Source organism: Octodon degus, unplaced genomic scaffold (assembly GCF_000260255.1).
Source record: "Octodon degus isolate 3935 unplaced genomic scaffold, OctDeg1.0 scaffold00014, whole genome shotgun sequence".
Lineage (NCBI taxonomy): Eukaryota > Metazoa > Chordata > Mammalia > Rodentia > Octodontidae > Octodon > Octodon degus.
In genome coordinates, this window is record NW_004524590.1 from 21,158,531 (window position 1) to 21,184,797 (window position 26,267).

The 26,267-nt window shown below is 35.4% G+C and overlaps 1 protein-coding gene across 6 annotated transcripts in view; it reads left to right on the forward strand.

The window, feature by feature from the left end:
- Positions 1-25,802, forward strand: part of Ccnt2 (cyclin T2) — a 47,439-nt gene extending 21,637 nt beyond the window's left edge. For 2 of the 6 annotated variants that reach the window (XM_004626376.2, XM_023709678.1), the window contains exons 3-9: positions 3,930-4,058; positions 6,312-6,372; positions 9,260-9,322; positions 12,343-12,388; positions 13,904-14,067; positions 19,590-19,660; positions 20,149-25,802. In XM_004626376.2, coding sequence (XP_004626433.1) covers positions 3,930-4,058; positions 6,312-6,372; positions 9,260-9,322; positions 12,343-12,388; positions 13,904-14,067; positions 19,590-19,660; positions 20,149-21,579 — 1,965 coding nt within the window. In that variant the 3' untranslated portion in view covers positions 21,580-25,802. Of the gene's footprint in view, positions 1-3,929; positions 4,059-6,311; positions 6,373-9,259; positions 9,323-10,540; positions 12,224-12,342; positions 12,708-13,903; positions 14,068-19,589; positions 19,661-20,148 lie in introns of those variants that run through there. The other 4 variants (XM_004626378.2, XM_023709679.1, XR_002820010.1 and 1 more) reach the window with 4 other exon arrangements.
- The last annotated feature ends 465 nt before the right edge of the window (positions 25,803-26,267 follow it).

Here is a 26,267-nt window from a genome sequence, read left to right on the forward strand (position 1 = left end):
AGTAGTATACCAGTCTGTGTACTATTTAAAACCTATTTTTTTTTTTTTTTTTTTTTTTTACTTTTTAAAGGGCCAGCCATTTAGCTTGGTGGATTAAAGTGCCTGCTTAGGCAGAGCACAGCAGCCCCAGGTTCGATCCCCAGTGTGCTGTGCCGGCCCCACCCCCGGGGCATGCTGAGACTGTGATTGAGACTGGGTGTGGTGGTGCACATCTGTAATCCCAGCACTTAGGAGGCTGAAAACAAGAATCACTACAAGTCCAGTCTATGTAGTAAGACCCTGTAGACCTTGTAGTCCCTATACTAAATACATTAAAAAATAAGTAATTAACTTTTTACTTGCTTTAGTTATCATATTTGAGCATTTATTAAAATGAGCTACCGGAACAGTAACGTAGTACATTGCCCCCAGTGAAATGAATCTGGCTTTAAAATGGTTTAGTCAAAGGAGCCAAAATGATAATCTGTACTCCTCTAGTAATATCAGTGGAAACCTTGGCTTTGAAACAAGCTTATGCATATAAGCAAATGTTTGTTGCCTTCAAAAATGTGTTCATCTTTGAAGACCAGCTAATAATACATGTATTTTTATTATCCAAACTTTTTGAAATTGTTTTAAGCCTCACAACAAACTTCATAGTACCTAGGTGTAATATTAATCATCCTTATAATTAAAACCTCACATGGAGATTCACCAACTGTCTGAAAAGGTGTTTTATTGTTCTATTTTGACATTTTTTTATGGAGTAAAATAAAATATTTGCAAATTATAGAAGAAGAAATTTGAATGGAGTTAGTGAATTTTACCGGGAACTTCAGAAGAATGTTAGGTGTTAGTGATGGGAGTTGAGAGAACATTAAAAGACTTTTGTGAGGCATAGAGACAATAAAACAGGAATCTCTAATGAAGATTTGTTGTTTGGCTCACTGGATACTTAATGTTTTGAAATATTTGTAGAACTTTAGAATCATGACTACTCATTGCCCATTTCCTTTGATATTATCTTAGAAGAAAATCTGTGTAGTTTAAAGGAGAGATATATATATATATTGAGACTTACAGTTACCACTGGTTCAAAACATACGAAAAGCATAGACTATGATTTGGAACCCTGTTTACCAGGAAAAGTTCATTGGAGATTCGTTTTTTTTTTTTTGTTTTGTTTTGTTTTGTTTTTTTTGTTTTTAATACTGGGAATCAAACTCTGGGCCTTGCACTTGCTAGCCAAGCACTACACCACTGAGCTACATCCCCAGTCCTGGAAACTGTTATAAGTGCTTTTGTGGTGAAGAGAGATTCTGAGGCTGAGCAAGGTGACACATACCTGTAATCCCAGCACTTGAGAGGTTGAGGCAGAAGGATCGCAGAGTTCAAGGCCAGCCTGCACTATATAAAGAAAGACATTCTCTCAAAAAAATAGAGAGAGAGAGAAATTCTGGATCATTTCACACTTAGGAAAGAAATTTTAAGTATTGCTTCACACTTTGATAGTTTTAGCATCTGAAGGTTGGATTAGATAGATATTTTCCTCTTAGGCATGAATAAGATATTAATGAGAGATTGTAGGACACTTTGTTTTATTGTTTCTTGAGTTTCTTATGTAGGCATTCACTCTTTCATGAATAGGTTTTCATGGTAGCCTTTGAAATATGGTACTTTGATTTTGCATTGGTGCCTTTTTATACTATCCATATCTATACATACAGATATTGAGCAGCAGCCACACAATGCAAGATAATAGAAACACTTATGAATAACTCAGTCTGTTATTCTAGACTGAAATGTTCTTGAACATACTTGATCTTTCCTATCTTTTCCATGTTTTAACTTTTAAAAAGGGAAATAAGCTGAAAGTCTATGTTAAAATTAGCCCACTTAAGGTAACATTTCTGTTACCTTATTGAGAGTAGTATTAGCTTTCTGTCACTAAAGAAAAACAGGTGACGCTTTTGTTGTTGTTGTTTGTTTTTTGGCACAACTGGGGATTGAACTCAGGCCCTTACACTTGCCAGAGAAGCACTTATTCTACTGAGCTATCTCCTTGGCCCCAGGTGATACTTTTTTAAAAAGGTTTATTTTGGCTTATGGCTTTGGAGTTATCTCTGGGCCTCATTGCTTTAGGTATCTGGCAAAGGCAGCATAACATGCCAAAGAAAATGCGGAAGAAATGGAATCCCACAGTCCCTATGGGAAACATGCCCCCTATAACCTAAGAACCTCCCACTGTGTCCTGACCTCCTCTAGATCCATAGCACCTAGCATGCCACTCTGGGAACCAGACCTCTTATCACATGGACTTTAGGGATACACTCAATAACCACACTGCAGAAGGAGCCAAAATCATCTTATTTTACATATATTTTAAAGGTTTTTTTTAACACAAAAAGAAAATATTTTTATTCCATTTGTTCATCTGCAAATGTACTGGTAGTAAAGAAAGTCCTCAAAATCCTGTGATTAAACTTTGTGGCATGTTTTAAAAGTTCTCAAAAAGATCCACCTTCTCTATATCAGAAATTGTTATGTTAATTACCTGAATCATGATGATAAAAGTTACAACTTTGTACACCTCCTCTTTGATGTTATTTCAGTATAGTGATTGATGAACTGTAAGATACAATAAGGCTCAGATGTCCATCTCTTGAAAAATAGGTACCTAAATCTTAACATTTAGAAATTATCTTTCCATAAGAAATTTGTCTGTGCTTTTAAGACATCTGAACTGAAAGTATGTCTAGTTTCTGAGATACTAAGTCCTTTGTTCATTACTTTCAGAGTAAATATTCAAAATTCATGTTTCTCTGAGTCACTTGATTTTTACATAGATAAATCAATGCAACTTGAAACCATACTCATGAGTGAAGTTCAGTCCTCTTGTGGAAACATCGTATTATCTCCCTGGTGTGAGAAACTGAACGTAAATAAGGTCTAATATGTGGCATGGTTGAAGTGGGAAGAAATTGTTCAAAAAGAAAAAGGAACTAGGAGGAGGGAAAGGAAGAAAGGGAAAAGGAAAAAAATATGCAAGATAGTTACAGTACTAATGTGTCTTTTAGTTCATTGAAAAGGTTTGTGCTAGTATTATTTAGAGAATTTTTTTATGCCCATATCTTGTATGCTGAGTAACTACTTTAAAGATAACTATGCAGTCTACTAAACATTGCTAGTCTATAGTTTTGTTGTAAAATTTTGTTTTACTTTTTCCTCATAAAATAAGAAAAAGAACCTAACTTAATCTGAAAGCTTTAAATAAAAATGCTACTTTCTGGATTTCTAATTGGCAAAATTCCTGCAGAATTGGTTAATGTTACATGATTATGTCCTGATTTTTAACCTGAACTCCCATTTTATTTTGCTATATAGATTATTTTTCCCCCTTAAACAAGATTGTCTGGCTCTTAGCCATGGAATGAAATACTGCTTTACTTATGTGACCATTAGAGACTGGTGGCTCTGCATAGGAGTACAGTGAATACACTTTATTCCGTTTTCATCTTTTTTTTTAAACTTACCATTAGCTTTCCACGTGAGGTTTTTTTATGTATTTATATAATGTACAAAGTATTGTTAAACTTTCATTTTGGTAAGATATAAATCTCTTTCCTCCTTTGCAGTTCTTGCAAAACAAATAAAACACATTTCATATACTGGGATAACTAGTTCTGTTTTAACTTTATTTAAAACCCCTACTTTGGAACTAGGTATATATCATGGTGGTAGATAGAACCCATGTTTAGCATACATAAGGCCTTGCATTCGATCTCAGCACCCAAAAAGAAGATGGCTCATACATCAGTTTTGTCATAGCCCAACATGTGAGAGGTACCATTAATAATACATTTCTTCCTTACAAGCCTCCCCCATTAGAAAGTAGAGGATTTTCCCCAAATGTACTTATTCTATAAATCAAATTTTTCTATTTTCTGCAGATAATATCACCTACTGCATTATTTTTGGCTGCAAAAGTAGAAGAACAGGCTCGCAAACTTGAACATGTTATCAAAGTAGCACATGCTTGCCTTCATCCCCTAGAGCCACTACTGGATACAAAATGTGATGTATGTAATAATTGAGTTTTGGGGCTTTCTTTGTAAGTTTGAAACTTGCTGCTTATTTACCACGTAAAAATAATAGTAGGAAGCTATCTGGCAGAAACAACTCGTGTATTTGATGTCATTGTGAATTATATAAGATTCTTATTCAAAGTTACTTTTAATTCAAATTTTATTGTTTTTCCTCACAACAAACTGTGCTATATATGGGGGGGTGAAGACATATGATAGGTGTACAGTACTTGAAACCAGAAGTTAAATAACTTGGGGGGAGGAGGGTGTTTTTCTTTTTGAGATAGGATTTCACTATGCAGTTTAGGCTGGCCTTGAACTTACTTTGTAACCCAGGTAGGCCTCAAACTTGTAGCAATCCTACTGCCTCAGCCTCCTCATCCTAGGATTACAGGCATGTGCCACCTCACCTGACCTTAATAACATAAAGGAATAGAAAAGTACTGATTTTACTTCTAGACTAGTAGTCTTTTTAAATAAAAATAGGAACAGGAATTGTGGGTAATTAAAATAATTTTCCTACCATTATTATAAATAAGTTACTTGGAGCCTTTACCTATAGAGTGACTAAAGATTGTGTTAATTCATTTTCAGTTAGATCATTTAATGTTCAGATTAATTTGAGCTCAGATAAAAACATCTGATTTTTAGTAATGACAAGTTTTGTCATCGATGTTGGCTTTAAGAAAGTAAGATACTGATGTAACAAAGAATTTGTGATTATTCAAAGATAGTTCTTAGGAGCGCCAGCCAAGTAGCTCATTGTATTAAAGCACCTGCAAGCAGGTGCAGGGGCTGGGGATTTGATCCCTGGGCCTGCCATGATCCCCGGGCCTGCTGTGGTGGTGCACACCTGTAATCCTAGCACTTGGGAGGCTGTAAACAGGAGAATCACTACAAGTCCAAGCTAGTAGTAAGACCTTGAACACTCTGTATACATTTCCCTAAAATACAGAAAAAAATAATAATAAAGATAGTCTTACAGATTCTCCTGCCATTACAAACTGAACGTTATTTCTAGTGAATACATGGAGGCATTGCATAGGTACTAGAAATTCGGTGAAAGTCAGTTTAATCACCTTTCAGAATGGAGCATAAATAAAATTACAGGTGCTTCCCATATCTGAGTTTAGTAATAAGTCCTTACAAACATGATTATGTATATGTGTAATGTATTATTTCTTTACCATCTGGGTCACTTGTCATGACCTGAGACTAGGATGGTAGAAAACTTTATTTTGAGTGTTGCAGTAGAATAATGTCTTGGGCTGGGAATATAGCTCAGCAGCATAAGTGCCAGCCTGGCAAGTGCAAAATCCTGAGTTTGATCCCCAGTACCATGGAAAAAAACAAGAAAGAAAAACAATGTCTTGAAACTTAGGGAGAAAGTTCTGACATTTATGTCTCTGGATATGTGATATGTTCTTCTGATGGCTTCCATCAGAATTTTTTTAATCTAGAAATTTGAGGTGGTGTATTTTTACCTTTACTAAGCTGAAAGTTAATTCTGAAAATACCAACTTGATGTTCAGGAATCACCACCTAAAAGTGTCATAGTGTGAAACTTAGCTTTTCTTTTAAACCAGGTTTGAGTTTGATGTTCTTGTTTGGCTTAGTGCTTCTTTCTTTAATGTGTATTGAAGTACTAATGCCTTATGGTGATAGTGAACCAACCTTTTAGAGCTTTCAGTGATAGCAAACCGCCTGCTGTGCCAGACATACATGCCATTGGTTCACCATTACTGAATATGTTATGTAGCGCCCGCACTCATGCGTGTGTTCTTTCTCTCCTTCCCTCCTTCCTTCCCTACCTTTCCCTCTCCCCCCCCCCCTTTTGAGATAAGGTCTCAATATGTAATTCAGGCTGTCCTTGAAGTCTATTTTTAGCTCAAGTTGTCCTCAAACTCAAACTCTCAGCAATCCTCCTGCCTTGGCCTCATGAGTGCTGGGGTTACAGACATGTGCCACTGTACCCAGCATAGATCTCCTTTTCAGTTAAACTACCTATATGTTATTGTCTGTAGTATGTGGGCAAAGAGGGATGTGGTCATTTTCTTTGCCTTTGCTTTGTGTGTATCTCCCGTAGTAGAAAGTCATTCGGTTTACAGACTTGTCAGAGCAAGTAGGTGTTGCTCTTCTTTGCCTCAGTTTATTTCCCCTTTATTTGCAAGCTGCTGTGGTTCTTTTATTCGTTTAATCTAGTAGTGTTACACTTTTCTTAAGCATTTTATTATTTTTATCTGGCAGGCTTATCTTCAGCAGACTCAAGAACTGGTTTTACTTGAAACCATAATGCTACAAACACTAGGTATGTACTTATATCAGTTATTTTGTGTTCTTCAGTGCAATATTATAAATACATAAAATTTCTAGAATAAATTTATTTTTGAAGCCAGTTATTTTTAGACAGGTTTTTGGACCAGAATACTATTATCTAGTTAGAAGGAAACCATTTTTCTAAAATTCCATTTCATTTAATATAATTTACCTAAATGATATGTGTAAATTCATTATTATTTCTTTGGTTTTTTGGGTTACTGAAGCACTATGTTGGATTTGTACTGGAGAGTACTTTATGACTCTTTGTTTTCAGAGCTGATAGTATTTAATGAATATATCACATTTTTAATGTGAAATAGTAATTATTTAAATGATCATCTTGTTCAAAAATTTTCTTCATATGCAAAGTTTATTTACTGTTTCACTTCACTAATGAAGAAATTAAAGGCTGAGATGGTTATGACTTCTTAAAATCATGTTCTACTTAAGGAAGAATATAGTAGGGTGTAGTAGGATAAATATGTGCTTTCAGAGAGATCTAGTTTTAAATCTGTAGGTCCCTGATTTGTTCTGTAAACTTGGGCAAAATTTGTTTACCTGTTATACCTCCATTCTGTGGATGTGAAATAGTATCTGCTTTATACCACAAAGGTAGATCATTATAAAAGGAGCTTATTTGAAATGTATGTAATAGGGCCAGTGATACAGCTTAATGGACTAAAGCACCTGCTTGAGCAAGCACACCATGGTCCAATCCCCAGAACCACATGCCTTGACAGCCCTGCCCCCAGGGCAGGCTGAGCCATCCAGAGTTGGGTGTAGTGGCCTGTATGTATAGGGCCAGGGAGATTGAAAACAAGAGGATTACCATGAGTCTGAGCTGCATAGTAAGACCCTACAACAACCAAATACATTTTAAAAAAAGAAAGAAATGCATATGATAAAATGATAAAAGTAAAAGTGAGACTTGACATGTCATTTTATGTAAAATATAAATGTATGGTAGATTATGGACATTTACATAATACCATTTTGAATGAAAAATTATAAACTGCATTATCGTAAAATACCAAAAGTTTTGTTTCGATGTTCTGCTTTGTTGCATTTTGCTTTATTTTTGAGACAGGGCCTCTCCAAGTTGCCTAGGCTGGCCTTGAATTCGTGATCCTCCTTCAGCCTCCCAGAATACCAGGACTATAGGCATGTACCACCATGCCTGGCTTATAAGTTGTTTTTATTATATGAAGATATGTAGAGGCTGAAGGTACAGTTCAGTGAGAGATTGTTCTCATAGCACGTGCAACACCTTAGGTTAGAGACTGTTGTGGTGGTGCATGCCTGTAATCCCAGCACTCAGGAGGCTGAGCCAGGAGGATCATTGCAAGTTTAAGACCAGCTTGGGCTACAAAGTGAGCTTAAGGCCAGCCTGAACTGCATAGAGAGACCCTGTCTCAAAAAGACAGGAATAAAAAAGACCTTAAGTTAGATTTCCATTACCATTAATATTAGTAACAACATGAAGTCATTTTGTAGCTGAGCAAGATGGTACATGTGTATAATCCAAGTTACTTGGGAAACTGAGGACGGAGGATAACAAATTTGAGGAAGGGGTAGGGTAATGGTATGACTCAGTGGTCTTAATAGATTTAATACCCAGGATGGGAAGTATATGTAACATATACTATTTATAATACATTGTGAAACATGGAGAATCAATAACATTATTTTAAGAGAACATTAAAATTCTAGACAAAATGCCTCTGGTTTTATTTAAAGTATTTTATATGTTTAATTGCAGAGGAAAGGGCTGGGGAGATAGCTCGGCGGTCTAAGCACCTGCCTGGCAAGCACAAAGACCTGGGTTCAGTCCCTGGTACCACATGCTGTACCAGCCCCCAAAACCAGGCGTAGTGGCACACACCTGTAATCCCAGCGCTGGGGAGGCTAAGACAGAAGGAACACTACAGGACCAAGCTACATAGCGAGACCCTGTGCCAAATAATAAGTAAATTTTTTAATTGCAGAGGAAATAAAAATTATACAACTCCATAAATCCAGATTACTCATTGTTTCTTTTATTTACTGCTTCAGAAGGAACTAGATGTTACCCTCCCTTTTTAATAAAAGCAGAAATCCTAACATAACTAAAGATTGACTGGACATTGAAAGCTTTTCACCATTTTATTTTTGGTTTTAGAAATATTGATTCATATAATTATGGGGCCTACATAGTTCATTTGCCATGATTTTTGGTATAAATGAAATCTAGTTGTAAGTGATTTTAAACTTTTTGCTGTAACACGTAGTTAAGAGAACTGTTATTTAAGAGTAATTTCTACCACTGTTGTCCAACAGTTATGTTTATGAATAATTTTTTCCCATGTTCTGAAGATTTAGAATATCAAAAGATCATACTTAGTTGAATTCCCTGCATAAACTGTAGTTTAATATGTAATTGTTAGTTGCTATAATTTTCATTTGTTTTTAACTTGAAAATAATTCCAAATTAATTATTCAGAATTTAGAGGGGCCAGGGAGATGGCTCAGTGGAATAAGCCCTTCCCTGGCAAGCGCAAGGGCCTGAGTTCAAGCCCCAGTTCCACCAAAAAAAAAAAAAAAAATTCTAAATTATCATGGCCAAAAAATAAATAAATAAATAAATAATCTAAAAAAATAAAAAAAGAATTTATCCTTATCATTAAAAAACTATTCTCCTAGTAGAAATACTGTAGTTCTCATTTTTAGAGGTATAGTGAAAAATATTACACCACCTCTAAAAGAGATTGAGAAGCTTTAATGATTCTGTGTTTGGATCTATCTTAATAATGAAGACTATTATAGATATGTGGTTGTGTATTTCTCTGGCAAGCATGTAGTGGTAAGTAGTTGGGGAAAAAAAATGCTTATAATTTCAGGTTTTGAGATCACCATTGAACACCCACACACAGATGTGGTGAAGTGCACCCAGTTAGTAAGAGGTAAGTCATCTTAAAAAATTTTTAAATAAATATTAATACTTTTATAATTTATAAGTGGTTTGGATGCTATTTTATTCTCTAGTCTGTTGGGTTTTATTAAAATGGGGTAAATGTCATTTTGAAGCATTAATTTTTAGTGTTCTGCATCAAACTGCATCTTCTAAGCAAGCATTAATTTCCTTCAAAAAGATGAGAATATCGGTTCACTGAAAAATTGAGAGCTTCAAGTAAGAAATCCTTACCATTGTACTACTCCACTTAATACTTAGAATGTAAGCCATTAGTAACTAGTAATGTTAATTTCTGATTGATAATAAAGTTTCATTGTCTTCTTAAAAAGTGATAACAGTTTAAAAATTTTGAAAGCCTTTCCAATAACAGTTGCCTTTATTAGTAAATCTGTTACCTTTGGAAATGATTTTTCCGTACTCATTTAAACAAAATCGATTTACTGAATTTTCTTTAAACTACTTTAGCTTTTCTAAAATAGTTTCATTTTTATGTAAATGGAGAAATAACTATAAATCATAATACATTTTGTGGCATAGTACTATGAAGTTGTATATTTGCATTACTGGGTATAAAGTGTGTGCTACATCTTTCTCCTCATATCTGTGGATTCTGTGTATCTGTTGTTGTAGTCCCAGAAATACCTTTTACTTAGCTGCATGTCTGCTTCTTCTACTTTCCTGTTATCCATTTGAAGTGTTATATACTCATAGCAACCTTTTCAGACCTTTAATATACCATTTTCTCTTCATTTTTGAACAAAATTTTGCAGTTTCATGTTTTTGCTCCCAGTCTTTTAGACTTACTCTAAGCAAAACGGATAAGGCTTTTGAATTTTAATTTTTTTTTCTTTTTTCTTTTGCGGAACCGGGGATTGAACTCAGGTCCTTGAGCTTACCAGGGAAGCGCTTATTCCACTGAGCCATCTCCCTGGCCCCAGGATAAGACTTTTGAAGGCCTTATTTTTTTGGTTTTATCCAAGTATTCTGACATCTTATTCATCCTAAATTGAATTCATTTTTACTTACATAACAGCATTTTATGTTGATCATTGCATTTTTTTAAAAAAGCCTGTAATCGGTAACTAAAGAATAGATTTATAAAAATTTTATTTGCATTTGTTATCATAATAGCACCTATTCTAAATCACTTTATACAGTAGAATGTATTTGATTTATGATTTCTATTATTATATAAATTTTACAAAATATAAATGTATTTTATAGCACATTTTCACCCCCAGGATTACAGTTTATAGAATTATTTAATTACAGATGATAAATTAAGAAAAAAATAAGTTTTCTTTTTCTGAAGGTTTTAAAGGACAAGCTAAGCTTTGTAAGAAAAATAAAGGACCATATAATCTGCTCTCATTTGAGAATCTAATGAAAAAAGATACTAGATGAAGGAAGATATTAGTGTAGGCTTTCAAAAATCACATTTGTATATTTGCTCAGTAAAAAAAAAAAAAGCTAGATTTTAAATCATTCACAAAAATTACAGATTGATACATCATGTAAAAGAGCATTTAAATCTGATTTTGTTATTACTAATGTTTAAAATGTGACATGCTTAAATTTTAGTTTGGACTCTATATGTTTAATTTCATTTTGTCTGACTAACATTTCAAGTAACTATAATTATCTCTCACTTCATTTAAAAAAATGTTATTTCATGTTTGGTGTCTGTTTTTCTTTGCTCTGTTATCACTTTCAACTAACAAAAGACTATTTCCCTTCCATTCTTAACAGTGGTGGTAGATTAATGAATTTAGATACATTCCTAGGTGAAAACTGCTATCGCAATTTAAGTGATTTTTTTTTTCCTTTTCTATGTTTTGATTACTTTGGGGGGTACAAAAATTTAATTTCCATGAAGTCCCTCCGTGAGAAAGTTGATATTATGCTACTTTGGTACAGAATTGGCTTTTGTCATTTTCCAGGGACCTTTCATTTCTGTGATTTCTCCTTCCCTCCCCACCAGGAAAGAATGCCATACTTAAGTCACACTGCCTCCAAGACATCTGATGCTTTGACACTCTTCCTTAGTACAACTCTGCCAAACCCAAATCCCTTTTGTAAAACCCTTATGTTGATGATCCACATGGGGCAGCAGGGATTACAGGTGCCATGAATGAGGGGGGTGGGATTTGAGCCCTGTTACAGAGGGGTGATGTTGAGATGAACTGATCCTAGTACAGCAGTGTTTTTTAGTATAATTGGGGGTAAAAGTGAAAATATAGTAAGGATATTTCTGTTGAAAATAATATCAAGCAGAAAAAGGGGAGGGGAAACTATTTTCGGTACCTTAAGAGGCTGGTTAAAAATTGCTTTGCTGTTGGGGACCAGTGTTAAAGCATCCTGATTGCACCATTGAGGACTCATATCTTTTCTAAGTGTTATCTTTAATTGGATTCTATAAATTTTCTTTAAAAATAATACAGTGGAGCTTCTATATCTAACTCTTATGATGCTTTTAGGTGTTTTATTCTGTTGATGGTTAATAGCATGAAAAACTGATGAGCAGTTTGTGCTCTTGATTTTGGGAGGGTGGGGGCTTGTTTTGTTTTTATTTTGATGGAATTATTTAAGCCACTTAAATGACTGAGGATTAAGTCTGGCAGGCAACTCTGTATTTTGTATTAGACTTCAAAAATCTTTTCTTCTTCTTCTTCTTCTTTTTTTTTTTAAATCCAGGAGAATGCTTTATTTCAACTTTTAGCTGACTAGATGCTTAACTTAGTAACAAGTTTAGCCCTTGTAACTGGCTAGCTAAAAGCAAATCGGCTTGTTTCTCAGATCTTTGGGGGATAGCAAGAAACATTTGAGTGAATGTTGTTGAAGATTTTCAGTAGTATAGAAAATGATGGCGCTCTTGTGATATTTGTAAGTAGTAAGTAAAATTTACTTTTTGTGTACAAATCTTTGAAGTTTTGTTGTGTTGAGAACTTTTTGATGGTAACATGTTAATGCTGATAGTTTTGTCTTCGTTTTTTCTTTCTTTTCTTACAGCAAGCAAGGATTTGGCACAGACATCCTATTTCATGGCTACCAACAGGTTGTTATCCTGACCCTCTTTGTTGCACTGTTGTAGCACACTATAGCTTCCTTTAATGCAGGGCCCCCTCAATGTGTCTCTTACCCTTGTTGCGACAGGAGACTGGACCATCTACTGTGGTGGTACCTTCCTGTTTGCTTTGCGGTGTATTGTACAAGGGACTTTGGGCACAGAGGGGTTAAATGCACAATGTGAAGTGTAGTGGTGCTTTCTGATGACATATTCTCGATTTGTGAGTGCATAAGTCTAAAATTGGTAGCCTGAATAGCAGCTAAAGATTACAAAGAGCTAAACTTAACGTAGAAACTCGAGCAACTTGGTAAGTATAAAGCTATTTCTAGTTTACAATTATAGTTAAATGACAATTTTTTTAAAATTTCACATTGATCTAAACAGTCATTAAAGTTTTTTAATAAATTTCTATAACTTGGGTTTTTTTTTTCCAGATAATACAAACAATAAATTAGAATTAGTCAAGTTGTTCAGTGCTTGGGTTTGCATAAATATAATTTTTACCTTTATAGGTTTCAAAAAAATTCCTTCTCAGTTTATATAAAGCAAAAAATGATATGTTTGTGGTTAGTAAACATTTCATCATTTCTGAAAATAAACTGGAGAATGATATTAAAGAATTTTAAATATCTAATATATAGTTCTGTTCTAGGTTGATAGTAAAGATTAAAACTTATTTTTTAAGTGGGCTGTTGGGAAAATGGACTATACCAGTTTTGTGTGGTCCCTAGTATCTTTTAGCACTGATAAGTTTTATTTAAAATCTTGGATTAGCAGATGTCAGTATATTTTCTGAAATACATGTTGTTGGAATTTAACCTCTGTCTAGAAATTCTGAAGGGGAAAAGACATATTTAAAACCTTGGTTAGAAAGGCTAGCCCTTCTGTGCTGTGTCACCTGCCCAATTTTTAGTATATAGTAGAAGAAAAATGTTAGTATTTTTGTAGTAATTAACCAATAATGGGCCATGAAGTTGCTTTTCAAAAGGTAAGTTCCCTTGGGGCTTTGTTGGAAAAACAAAAGCAAACAAAACAGATTTACATATTTAAGAAATAAATTCTTTGATTAAAGAATTATAGGTAAGCCACATCAAATGGTTATAATCCTTGATTATGAGGTGACATTGACATTACTTTTACAAACTTTAATTACATTTTTGCCATGACATTACAAAGGAAAAGTTAAAAAAAAAAATTCTATTTGGGCCTAGTAATAATTGAAAGTGTACTATCTCCCCCTCTTTTTATAAAATACTCTGAATTTAGATATTAAAAAACTTAAATGCTAATACATTAATGGTAGTAGAGTATAAGTATACCATGAGGGACAGCATTTTATAATTTACATAAGCTTTTTTCAAATTAGAATTTTTGTTGTTAGCTTTAATAAGGTTAAGAAAACCTAAAATTTAATTTTTCTTTAATCTTACTGATAAATGTTTTTCTTTATTTTACATATTTGAATTTCTATGGTCTTCCATTTTCAAACCTGCTCTACAACAGTCTGCATCTTACGACCTTCTGTCTTCAGTACAAACCAACAGTGATAGCTTGTGTGTGCATTCATTTGGCTTGCAAATGGTCCAATTGGGAGATTCCTGTGTCAACAGATGGAAAGCATTGGTGGGAATATGTAGATCCTACAGTTACTCTAGAATTACTAGATGGTAAGTAGAGAAGTTGGTATTTATTCTAGTTTTTTGGGTTTTTTTAATTACAAAAAAACTTTACATCTCTGCAGGTTAGTTATTCATAGTTGGATTTCAAAAGATAAGGACTCTCTAAAGACATAATTCCATGATCAGGTCCATAGAATGAAGATTATGTTCATTAACCTAATGAGAAAACAAATATATTGACCATCTGTTTATATTCAAGACATTTAGGATTAGAGCTTAATCATTAAAAAATGGGACTGGAATGTGGTTCGGTGGTTGCGTGCTTGCCTAGTTTGCAAGGTCTCAGCCATTCCCACCATTGCCAAAAAGAAAAAATACTGAGTCCATCAAAAAAAAAAAAAAATGCATACATACTTCAACAAAAGAACTTGTATAAATATTGTAATACTAAATGTATCAAGAAATTAATACAAGTTCCCTTTGGACCACTGCAATCACAAAGAGGTGCTTGAAGCGGTAGACATTCACTTCCAGACATCCTCTAGAGTCACAACATAAGGGTAAAATCATCTGTTGAAAAAAATATACTGTTTTTCTCTTCCTGAAGTGTATATACATTTGGCAATCATATGTAAAGCTTTGTCAGGTTTTCAAAAAAGTATTTTAAATGTTATGAGTTAATAGGACAAGAATACCTGTTTAAAACATCATTTTCAAATGTGTAAACTTAGGCTTAGGGTGGTAGAGCATAACTCTACATGAGCACGGCCCTGGGTTTACTCGCCAGCAATGCCAAAAAATAAAAGTGTGGCTGTAAACTCAGTTGAGTGCTAACTATGGAAGATACTAAGCAATAAAGGGATTTATCTGGTAGAGAAAAACGACAGGGTGTCAGAGATGGGAGATTCTTGGGATTGGGACATTTTAACTAGATATGTAGACTTCAGAAAGGGAAGTAGACTGCTTTTGTTTGCAGATCATTTGGTTTGCAAACAGAAGCAATTGGCAAAATTTTGTTTTTGTTTGCAAACTACATCAGGTACATACATGACCAAGACTATCTTTCCTACACAAACACAAAAGTGGCCATCTTTTTCAACATGGTACAACAAACTAAGTTTGTGAACCAGGGTACCGCTGTGTAAGAATTCTTACCTAACACATAAAACTGAACTAGTATTATCAGATTTTCAGCTTACTCTTTTGGGCTTCTTTCAGTTCTTTTTATAAAATTGAGGCTAATGGGATAACAGGATTCACATTTGTTCCTGTTGTGGACATATGTTACATAAAGTGGGAGAGAAGATGCTTTAGTTTGTTGGCTATAAGATCTCTGTTACAACTTTACTGTTGTAATCAGAAAGCAACTGTACACAATAGGTTAATGAATAGGTAAGACTGTATTCCAATAAAACTTTGTTTATAAAAATAAGCAGCAGGCCATATTTGGCTAATTGGCCATAACTCCTGTTATAAAATCACTTCTTTGGGGCTGGGGTATGACTCTGCAGCATGATGCCTACCTGGCAAGCATGAGGTATCAAATAGCTTCTTTCTTAGATCCTTTTGTTTTCATTTTTTCCTCCTTGAACAGTTTCTTTTTTTTTTTTTTTTTTTTTTTCGGAACCAGGAGTTGAACTCAGGCCCTTGTGCTTGCCAGGCAAGCGCTTATTCTACTGAGCCACCTCCCTGGCCCCCTCCTTGAACAATTTCTCACAAAATACATAGTTCATATCATATTACTGCCACCTGATTATACTGCTTTTTTATTGTTAATGATTTTCTCAGTTTATCTATAGCAAAGAAAATCATAAATGAATTGAAATGACATCTGAAAAACAGTGGGGCTTTTGTACTGTTGTACTGTTCTGTAACTTGAAAATTAGATTGTCTATGTACTATGTTAACTTTGGTGATCATTAGAATAAAAAGAAACAATTTTTATAAAAATAATTTATATACATAGTAGGAAAGTAAAACATGAAAAGTAGGGGCTGGGTGGATAGCTCAGTGGCATAAGTGCTTGCCTGGCAAGCACAAGGTCCCGAGTTTGATCCCTGGTACCATGTGTTGTGCCAGCCCTGGAACCCCAGGTGTAGTATGCCGGCCCCAGAACTAGGTGTGGTGGTACATGCCTATAATCCCAGCACTTAGGGAGGCTGAGACAGGACGATCAGTAGGAGTCCAAACTGCATAGTGAGACCCTGTGACACAAGGGCTGGCCAGATAGCTCATTGGATTAAAGCACCTGTTTAGGCAGAGCACAGGGACTGGATTCGATCCCATTGTGCCAGCCCTGCCCCCGGAGCACACTGAGACAGTGAATAAGACTGGGCATGGTGGTGCATGCCGGTAATCTCAGTGCTAATTCCAGCACTTGGGAGGCTGAAAACAAGAATCACTAGGAGTCCAGTCTCTGTAGTGAGACTCTGTAGACCCTGTATTAAATACAAATAGGGGATCATAGCTCAGTAGAATAAGTGCCTGCCTGGCAAGCACAAGGTCTTGAGTTCCATTTCCACTACCACTAAAAAAAAGATGTGACATTTTTAGACAATGGAATGTTACTTAAAAAAATGATAAACTCAGTGCTCTATAGGTACATGGATGCAACTAGAGAACCATACTTATAAGTAAAATAATTTATACCCATACGTATAAACATAATATTGTTTTCCTAAGGTAAGAACTTGAAAGAGTAAATAAAATCTGAAACGTACAATAGATAACTGTAAAAAGGGAAAAAATTGTTTGGAGCTGGCAAGATAGCTCAGCGGACTAAGCGCTTGCTTAGACTAGTGCAGAGGCCAAGATTCCATCCCTGGCACCACATGCAGCACCAGCCCCGTCCCCCAGGCACACTGAGCTGGTGATGGAGTCTAGGCATGGTGGTGCTCGCCTGTAATCCTAGCACCAGAGGGAGGCTAAAAACAGGAGGATCACTAGGAGACAGAGCTGCATAGTGAGACCCTGAACCAAAAAAAAAAAAAAAATTTTTTTTTTGTTCAAAGGGAAGGAACAGCTGGGATAAGGGAAAAGAGGAAGGAAGGGAAAAAGAAATACATATCTAGCTACACAGGATAGCTTGGAAATTATACTGCTGATTTGGTTTTGTTTTTGTTATTTTTGGCTGGCTCAGGCTACCTTAAGGGCAGGTCTGCTGTAGCATGTGGAGCTGGGGATCGAACTGCGGTCCCGTTGCCTGAGTTTGCCCAAGCAGGTACTTTAAACAACTGAGCTAACACACAAGCCCCTTTGCCAGTCTATTGAAAGGAGCAGTTAATAATGCTTTTTTTTTCTCTCTTCAGGGTTTTGTTTTTTTTGTTTGTTTGTTTTTTGGTTTTTTTTGTTTGTTTGTTTGTTTTTTGTTTTTTTTTGACCGATTTGGCAGGCTTCTTTCTATCAGGTATTCGGAACAACTAATTTGAAGACAACAATATGCATTATAACCATTGTCCAATTCCTATAATTTTGTTTAGTGAAATTCTGTGTCACTTGTTTTTTTAAATTATTTTTTATTCTCTTAAAAAAATTTAAAAAGGGGGCCTGGCCCTAGCTCAGTCCTTTAAGTGGCTGCTTCCACAAAGCTGTCAGCCTCAGGTTGCTGGAGTTCGAACCTCACAACTCTTCAGCTGGCCAAAAGTGCCCTGAAAACATTCGAGGAAGAAAAAAAAAAATTCCTAAAAAAATTTTAAAATTAACTCAACATGGATTGAAGAACTAAACATCAAATTTTTTTTTCTTTTTTTTTTTCTGGCAGATCCGGGGATTGAACTCAGGCCCTTGCACTTGCTAGGGAAGCACTTATTCTACTGAGCCATTTCCCTGGCCCCTAAACATCAAATTTTTAAAAAATATAAATGAAATTTTTGTAACACTTTTTAAAAATGTATTTGGTAGAAGGTCTCACTACACAGCTCTAACTCATAGTGATCCTCCTGTTTTCAGCCTCCCCAGTGCAGGGATTACAGGCATGCACCACTACTGTCTGACTCAGTTACCTGCCCAGGACCAGGACCGGCATGACATGTGGTACCCAGTATTGAACCCTGGTTTCAGCACTTGCCCAAGCAGGCACTTAGTCAGTCCACTGAGCTATCTCACCAGCCCTAGTATTTAATTTTCAAATAATTTTAAACTTGAAGAAAGTTCTTCAAATATCCCTCACACATGTTTTCTTGCTGTTATCGTGTTATATAGCAGTACATGATTATAAAAGCTAAGAAACATTTTATAATAATGAAACCACAGGAGCTTAGCATAGTGGCACATATCTTTATAATCCCAACACTCAAGCATCTTGTACGATAAATAACTACTGTGAAGACAACAATATGCAATGTATTAATTTATCTGTCCTACTAACCTGTTTTGAAACTGTCTCATTGCTATTTCTTCCTCAAAATTAATTTTTAAAAAAATCCCAACACTCAGGAGGCTAAGAAAGGAAGATTGCTATGAGTTCAAGGATAGCCTGAACTACATAGTGAGACCTTATCTCAAAGTAATAATGATGATAAAGACCTTATCTCAGAGTAATAATGATGATAATGGTGGTAAAGAAACAACAGGTTGTATTTGTATTTAACATTTAAAAAAAAAAAAAAAAAAAACTCCTTTTTTTTGTCCCTGTCCAAGGAACCCATGTTCTGTTTAGTTGGCATATTCCTTGTTTCTTCTGGCCTGTGACAGTTATTCAGTCTTTCCTTGTCTTTGATGACCTTGACATTTTGAAGAAAATGGTCGCTGTTTTACAGAGCATTTCTTATTTAGAGTTTCTCAAATGTTTTCTAATAAGTAAATTAAACTTGGGGTTTTGGGGGTTAATAATACTGCATAAGTAGTTTATTCCCAGTTTGGTGCGTAACAGAAGAGTACATTGATGTATTTTACCACTAGCGGTGATCACTTGATTAAGGTAGGATTGCTGAGCTTCCCCACTGTCAAGTTACTGTTTTTCTGTTTGTAATTCATAAATATCTCAGGGGAGACATTCTGAGATTATTCTAAAGATCCTTTGTACTCTTTTTTTTCCCCACTAACTTTAAAGAATCCAGTGGATCATTCTTTCCTACAACAATACTATAATTACTGGCAGTATAATATTCCTGTATTATTTACATGAATTTTTTTAATAGAAGGGTTACATATTTTTAATACTGTCAGATTTTTAGTAAATTCCCAGTATGCAAGTAAAATCAAAAGGGGAAGTGTTTTTTTTAAAAAAGGACCCAGCTTTGGGGTGGTGTAGTTCATTGGCACAGTGCATGCCTAGCATGCATGAGACCTTGAGTTACACAAATAATTCACTTCTGTATATGCTAAAAATTGAACAAAAGTTCATAATACAGTGGCATCTCGATTCACAAATTTAATTCTTTCCGTGATTCTGGTTGCAACCAAATTCATAGAATATATTCAGCAACCAAAATTATAGAATTAAGTTCATAAACTGAGGTACCAATATAATAGAGATGAGCTCATAAGATTCCTTTTTAATATCACCCACTTGAGAGAAATTTAAATCCTGACGATATCTTCTAAGTTCTAAATTTAAATTTTATTTTTAGAGCTAACACATGAGTTTCTACAAATATTGGAGAAAACGCCTAGTAGGTTGAAGAGGATTCGAAACTGGAGGGTAAGAGTATTGGCAGGATTTAACAGAACCAGTTTGTCACAATTTATGTAACAGATAGCTGATTTGGAATTATGTGTTTAATAATTTTCTTTTCAGTATTCCTAAAAGCTTTATTTCATAAGCTACATATGTTCCTAGTTTATTAAATTATTATGTGTAGTAGAATTTCTAAGTGTATATTATCCACTGTATTTTTAAGTCTCACAATGATTGTAATGGAAATACTGTGTTTTACAAATGAGGACACTATAGCTTAGACAAATTACTGTCTCAAATGGTGGGCTAGGATTTAGTTTGTATCTGATTCTAAATCCAGTGCTTTCAAAGACTTCTGTCACACCTCTAAATTAAGATATTTACTGCCAGCATAATATCTTGAGCCCCTGGTGATTTTATTTTCATATATGTAAAGTAGAATGTTTAGAATCAAAAAACCCAATGATAAATCTCTCTGCTGTCACTACTTCTTTTGTGTTTTATTTGCATAGGCTGATCAGGCGGTTAATAAGAAACCAAAAGTAGACGGACAAGTAACAAAGACACCACTTCTTGGTTCATCTCTGGTCCAGAATTCCATTTTAGTAGATAGTGTCACTGGTGTACCTGCAAACCCAAGTTTTCAGAAACCATCTACTTCTGCATTCCCTGCACCAGTACCTCTAAATTCAGGAAATATTTCTGTTCCAGAGAGTCATACATCTGATAATTTGTCAATGCTAGCCACAGGAATGCCCGGTACCTCGTATGGTTTATCCTCACACAAAGACTGGCCTCAGCATCAAGAATCAGCAAGAACAGATCCAGTGTATTCACAGAAGCAGGAGGCATCTCTCTCCAGTAGCCAGTACAACATCAACTTCCAACAAGGACCTTCTTTGTCACTGCATTCAGGATTACATCACAGACCTGATAAAATGTCTGATCATTCTTCTGTTAAGCAAGAATACACTCATAAAGCAGGGAGCAGTAAACACCATGGGCCGATTTCGGCTACTCCTGGAGTCATTCCTCAAAAAATGTCTTTAGATAAATACAGAGAAAAACGCAAGCTAGAAACTCTTGATGTCGACGTAAGAGATCATTATATAGCTGCCCAGGTAGAACCGCAGCACAAACATGTGCAGTCGCAGGCAGCAAGCAGCAGTTCTGTAACCTCTCCCATTAAAATGAAAATTCCCATCGCAAATACTGACAAACCTGAGAAGTACATGGCAGACAAAAAAGAAAAGAGTGGATCACTGAAATTACGAATTCCCTTGCCACCCACTGATAAAGGCACCAGCAAAGAAGAACTCAAGATGAAGATAAAAGTTTCATCCTCAGAAAGACACAGCTCTTCTGATGAAGGCAGTGGGAAGAGCAAGCATTCAAGCCCACATATTAGCAGAGACCATAAGGAAAAGCACAAGGAGCACCCTGCAAACCGCCACCACACCAGTAGCCACAAACATCCCCACTTGCATAGTGGTGGTGGCAACAGTGGCAGTAAACACAATGCTGATGGGATACCACCCACTGTCTTGAGGAGTCCAGTTGGCCTGAGCAGTGATGGCATTTCCTCTAGTTCCAGTTCTTCAAGGAAGAAGCTGCATATCAATGATGCCTCTCACAACCATCACTCCAAAATGAGCAAAAGTTCCAAAAGTTCAGGTAGTTCATCTAGTTCTTCCTCCTCTGTTAAGCAGTATATATCCTCTCACAACTCTGTTTTTAACCATCCCTTACCCCCTCCTCCCCCTGTCACATACCAGGTGGGCTACGGACATCTCAGCACCCTCGTGAAACTGGACAAGAAGCCAGTGGAGACCAACGGACCTGATGCCAATCACGAGTACAGTACAAACAGCCAGCATATGGACTACAAAGACACATTCGACATGCTGGACTCGCTGTTAAGTGCCCAAGGAATGAACATGTAATCATTTGTTTAGGTCAATTTTTCCTTTACTTTTTTTAATTTAAAAATTGTTAGAATGGAAAACTTCCTCCTGATGTAGCAGTGGTAACACCTGCTGTTTCTGCCACTGCATCAATGTTTGTAAGTGCTGCTTTATTCTTCATTTTGAAAAGAAGAAATTATAGTAAACAAGTCTTTATCTCCACATATGATAGTGTTATAAATACTGTAAAAGCATGGAAGGTGCAAAACTCAGTATTTCTACAATTGCAGCTAAGAACTTTAGGATGAATGGCTGGCTGCTTCTAGGAATATAAGATGCCTCAAGCATTCATTATTTATAATTTGAATACTGTAGCTGTTTTTGTTGTTGCTTGGCTTTTGGATGAGTGAAAATTGTTTTCTTTTTGTGTATTTATACTTGTATGTATGATTTGCATGTTTCGATGAAAAAGGGATAAAACAGTATACTGATAACTGTTTACAAGAAAGTGGAGGAAAATGTACATACATTTTTGTATGTTTAGATATTACCATAAATACTCAGGATTGGAGCTGCTTGTAAGTATAACAATATACAGAATAACTTTATTTTCTCTTGTCAGAGTCCATCACTAATCTGAAACAAAGGTGGCACTTTTTCATGTTAACCTTAAACTCTAGGCCTTACTGGAAGCCGCTGAAGAGGGACACTTCACTACAAGATGAGTATGCAGTGCCACATGTGGTCTTTTGCACTGTGAGACACTCAGTTTTTGCCTTCAGAGGTTCTGACCAGATTGGCTGCTGAAATGGCTTCTAATTTCTGAAGGCTTGAAGAAGAAAAAAATAAAGTTTACATACTCTTGATGTGAAGTGCATTTAAATGTTTGTTGGCTTATTGCAGTATAAAACAGCAGTTAAGAATTATGTGGATTTCTGTGATTTGAAAGTTAAATTTCACAAAAACTTACATAGTGAAAAATTAAGTTTTTCCTTAAATAACTTTAACACTACATATTTTAACAATAAACAGGGATCACTTTTCCTTTAGTATTCAGAATGATACCATATTCTTAAATATTCTCCTCCCCTGAAGCGTGTTTGTGTGTGATGTCATACTTCTTTTTCAGGTAAATGCAGTCTTCCTTATAAAAATGAAATTAAACCTATGCTCTCTTAATTCTTTTATATTCTAACAATAAATGAAAAGATCACTGAGTGTGCATTGTACCTGTATTTATAGCTTACGTTCCTATCAGGAAGCTTTAGAATAAAGATTAGCCTCCAGGCAAACCTCTAGCAGAGGTTTTACATTTGTTTGCACATCTCAGTGTATTCCTATTAAGGTAAAGTTTTGCACAGTCATCTGACTCCTGATTGAATGATAGACTAACTTGTTAATGTTTTGTTTAAAATGCCAGTAGTATGGTTCTTGTCTGTTAGCTAATCTTGACTTTATTCTGTGGTAAATCTTGGAGCTTTTGAGTGTCTTTGAGTTGGGTTGGATTCAACTTCTGTTTTCAAAGAACTGAAAACTGTCTTAATTTTCCCGCTGCAAATGAACTATTTTTGTTACAAAGCCACTGATATGTGCACAATTGTAACTTTACTCAAATGTGTTGTGGTTGTAAATAATAGAGTTTAATCTGTGCTCTACTTTTATTTAGCAGTTATCAAAGATAACTATTATTTCATTGATGTTATTTGAAGTTGGGATACTAGGAGCCTCTTTCTAGGGACTTTACCTAGGTAGCATGTCCTCACATTTGTTTTTGTCTTGCATAATGTTAGTAATCTTTGTCATTATATGTAACTTTGTTGCTCTGTATGGCATAATATTGTATCCATAAACATGGTAATTTTGATGCAGTTACACTTACAGTGGTACATGATCCAAGGACTAGTATAGAATTAAGCTGAGGGCAAGATGAGGGAGGGAAGGGTTGTGTTCTTGGTAATTTAGATGTTTTAGATGTGAAACCTCTGCAGAGCTATCATGTGAAACGACATAGGGTGGTTGTGCTACTGTATAATTGGGGATAATACCTACCAGGAATTTTAATAAGATTTTGTAAAGAATATCCAGAAAAGTAGTGAACTTATTTTCAGTATGACATAGAAGACAATGTGAATATTTAAGGTCTGTGACTATAGTTAAACTAAGATTTGAAGAATTGTTTTGAAATGTGGGAATAAAGGTAATTTTGTTGAATCTTTATTGGTGCTAATGATGGACAATTAAAAAGATAGCTAGTGTATATTGTTATGGATCAGTACTTATTAGTACTTCCAAAACTGAATTTGAAATGCTATGTATTAACTTTTCACTCTGTAAATGTAATTCTTTACAATGACTTTATTTATTAAAGGGGAGTCAGTTGTGATTTTTACAGGATTGTGTGAGCTATTGAAACTCTTTAACCTCTGAACAGGATATTAAGCTTCCAAAACCACAAAGGGGATAAATGTAGAAATCTTTCTAAGTTTCATTGACATTAAACAAAAACCCTTATAATTCATATTACCATGAGTTTGCATAAACCATCTTACTTACATAGAATAGTTCATTGGCCTGGTCCCATTGGGCTTTACCAAAGAAAAAGACTCAGATGAATGGACATTACTGTGGGTCTTCTTGTAAGTAGCCATAAGTAAGCCAAAATAATATCAAACCTAGGTTTGAAATTCCATATGTGCAAAGTACTGTTAAGGTGATACATTTTTATGAGATTTTTTAAATATTTGAAATATTAAAAAGCATTATCTTTAAACATCTTATAAAAGAGTGATTCATTTTTAAGTTGCCTTTTTCCTAGATTGAAGATTTGTTACCCTTATGAAGAAGCACATTGCAAACAAAGGCTTCTACCTCTTTCAGCTGATTCTCCAATATTGAGCTGTGCCCCCTAAATATTTGCCTTAGCCACTTTAAAATGTAATTTTAGAACCAAAGCAAGAAGTGTTCACAGAAACATTCTCAGAGCTGTACTTTTCAGAATAAGTTTAATATATTAACAGTTAAATACCCATTAGTGGTTAAGCCCTTGCAGAGTTTTCTAGTGCAGATTTTTGTACTGAAAAATCATAGCATCTATACATTTGTAGCTTCATCTTCCCTCTGCAAATTCATGTAGGTTGTTTGGAGGCATTTATAAGTTCTGCCATGGTGTAGCTACGGTTTCTTAAGGATTGCCATGGGGTGGTGCTTATGTTACTTTGTACTGACAGTTCATAATCACTAGGTTACCTGACCTTGTTGGCCTATCCTCTCTCTGCTTCAGAGAACCATTGTCAGAGATTTCTTAGTTACCAATATCTTGCCTTAAAAAGTTTTAAGCACATATTCTTTTGTATTTGATAATATAAATATTCCTAAACCAACCTTAGAAATAAACCACTGAGTATATATGCATGAGTGTCAGCCACAATATGCCCACTTGATTGCTTAGACATGTTAGGGTTTTCACTCACGGAACTAGGGTTTTATTTTTAACATGATACCACCTGTAAAGAAAAATAGTCCTGTTCTGCAGCCTTCCCCCCTCCCCTTCGGTATTGGGGATTGAACTCAGGGGATCGTCTGCTTGCCAGGCAGGTATGTATGCCACTAACCCAACTCCCGAGGTCTGACAGTCCTAATCTCACCATCTCCTTTGATTGTTTTTTGGTACGGGGAATAGAACTCAACTGTGGGCTTGCCGTATAGGTAATATGCCACTGAGCTATATATCCCCAGCCCACCATCTCCAATTTTGTCTGAACAAAAGAATAAAGTTTCTCACCTGCCATTGTGCTTACCTTGCTAGGTGACTGTTTACATTTTCTTTGCTAGGAAAGATTTGCAAGCTCTTGAGGATCCTTGATTTGATATTTCTTGATTGTGTAATCTTTCTCATGGGAAGCAGTGGGATTCACCAGCCCGTTAGCCAAATAAAAGGTCAACTAATCCCAGCCTCTGGAACTACTTGAATTAACCAAATTCAAGCCCATTTATTTAAGATAGACTGATTCAGACAGATTTTTGCACTGAGAAGCAGTACATTTTATCCCCTGTCCAATAAGGTTACAAGGTTATATCAATATGTTAATTTGAAAGTTAACACCTGCATGAGAAGTCACTGGCAGTTTGTGATCAGCTGGTAGAGATGTAAACTAAGAAGTTCATATATATATATATATATATATATATATATATATATATATATATCCACATACATACACACAGGGTTAAACACAGCTACTTCCCCATCCCTTAAAAAAAAACAGATTTTGCCAAGTTACTAAATTGCCCAGGATGGGCACAAACTTGGGATCCTCTTGCTTCAGCTTCCCAGAGCGCTCGGATTGTAGATGTGTGCCACCATGCCTGGCTAAAATTTGCTAATCTTGTAAGAAAAATGTGAAACATCTGTCCTTACAATCAGTGAAACTGAAATGCTCAAAGTATTTTAGCATGCTTTCATTTCTTTATTCCAGGGTCAATTTGGGACCAGTCTGCTTTTGTCTCTGTGACTTTTTCTGTTGCACAATTTGCCATCATCTTCTCTGCCTGTCATATTCTTTCAGTAGATTGGTAAGCAGGATATATTGAAGGTTGCATGGCTAGGAGCAGTTCTTGTCTCATAAATGTAACTTAACCTAATCTCTTTGATTCATTAATCTCAAAAGTAAATTACTGAGAGCTAATTTTATTTCCAAGTATTGAGCAGAAATTTAAAAGTTTGTGCA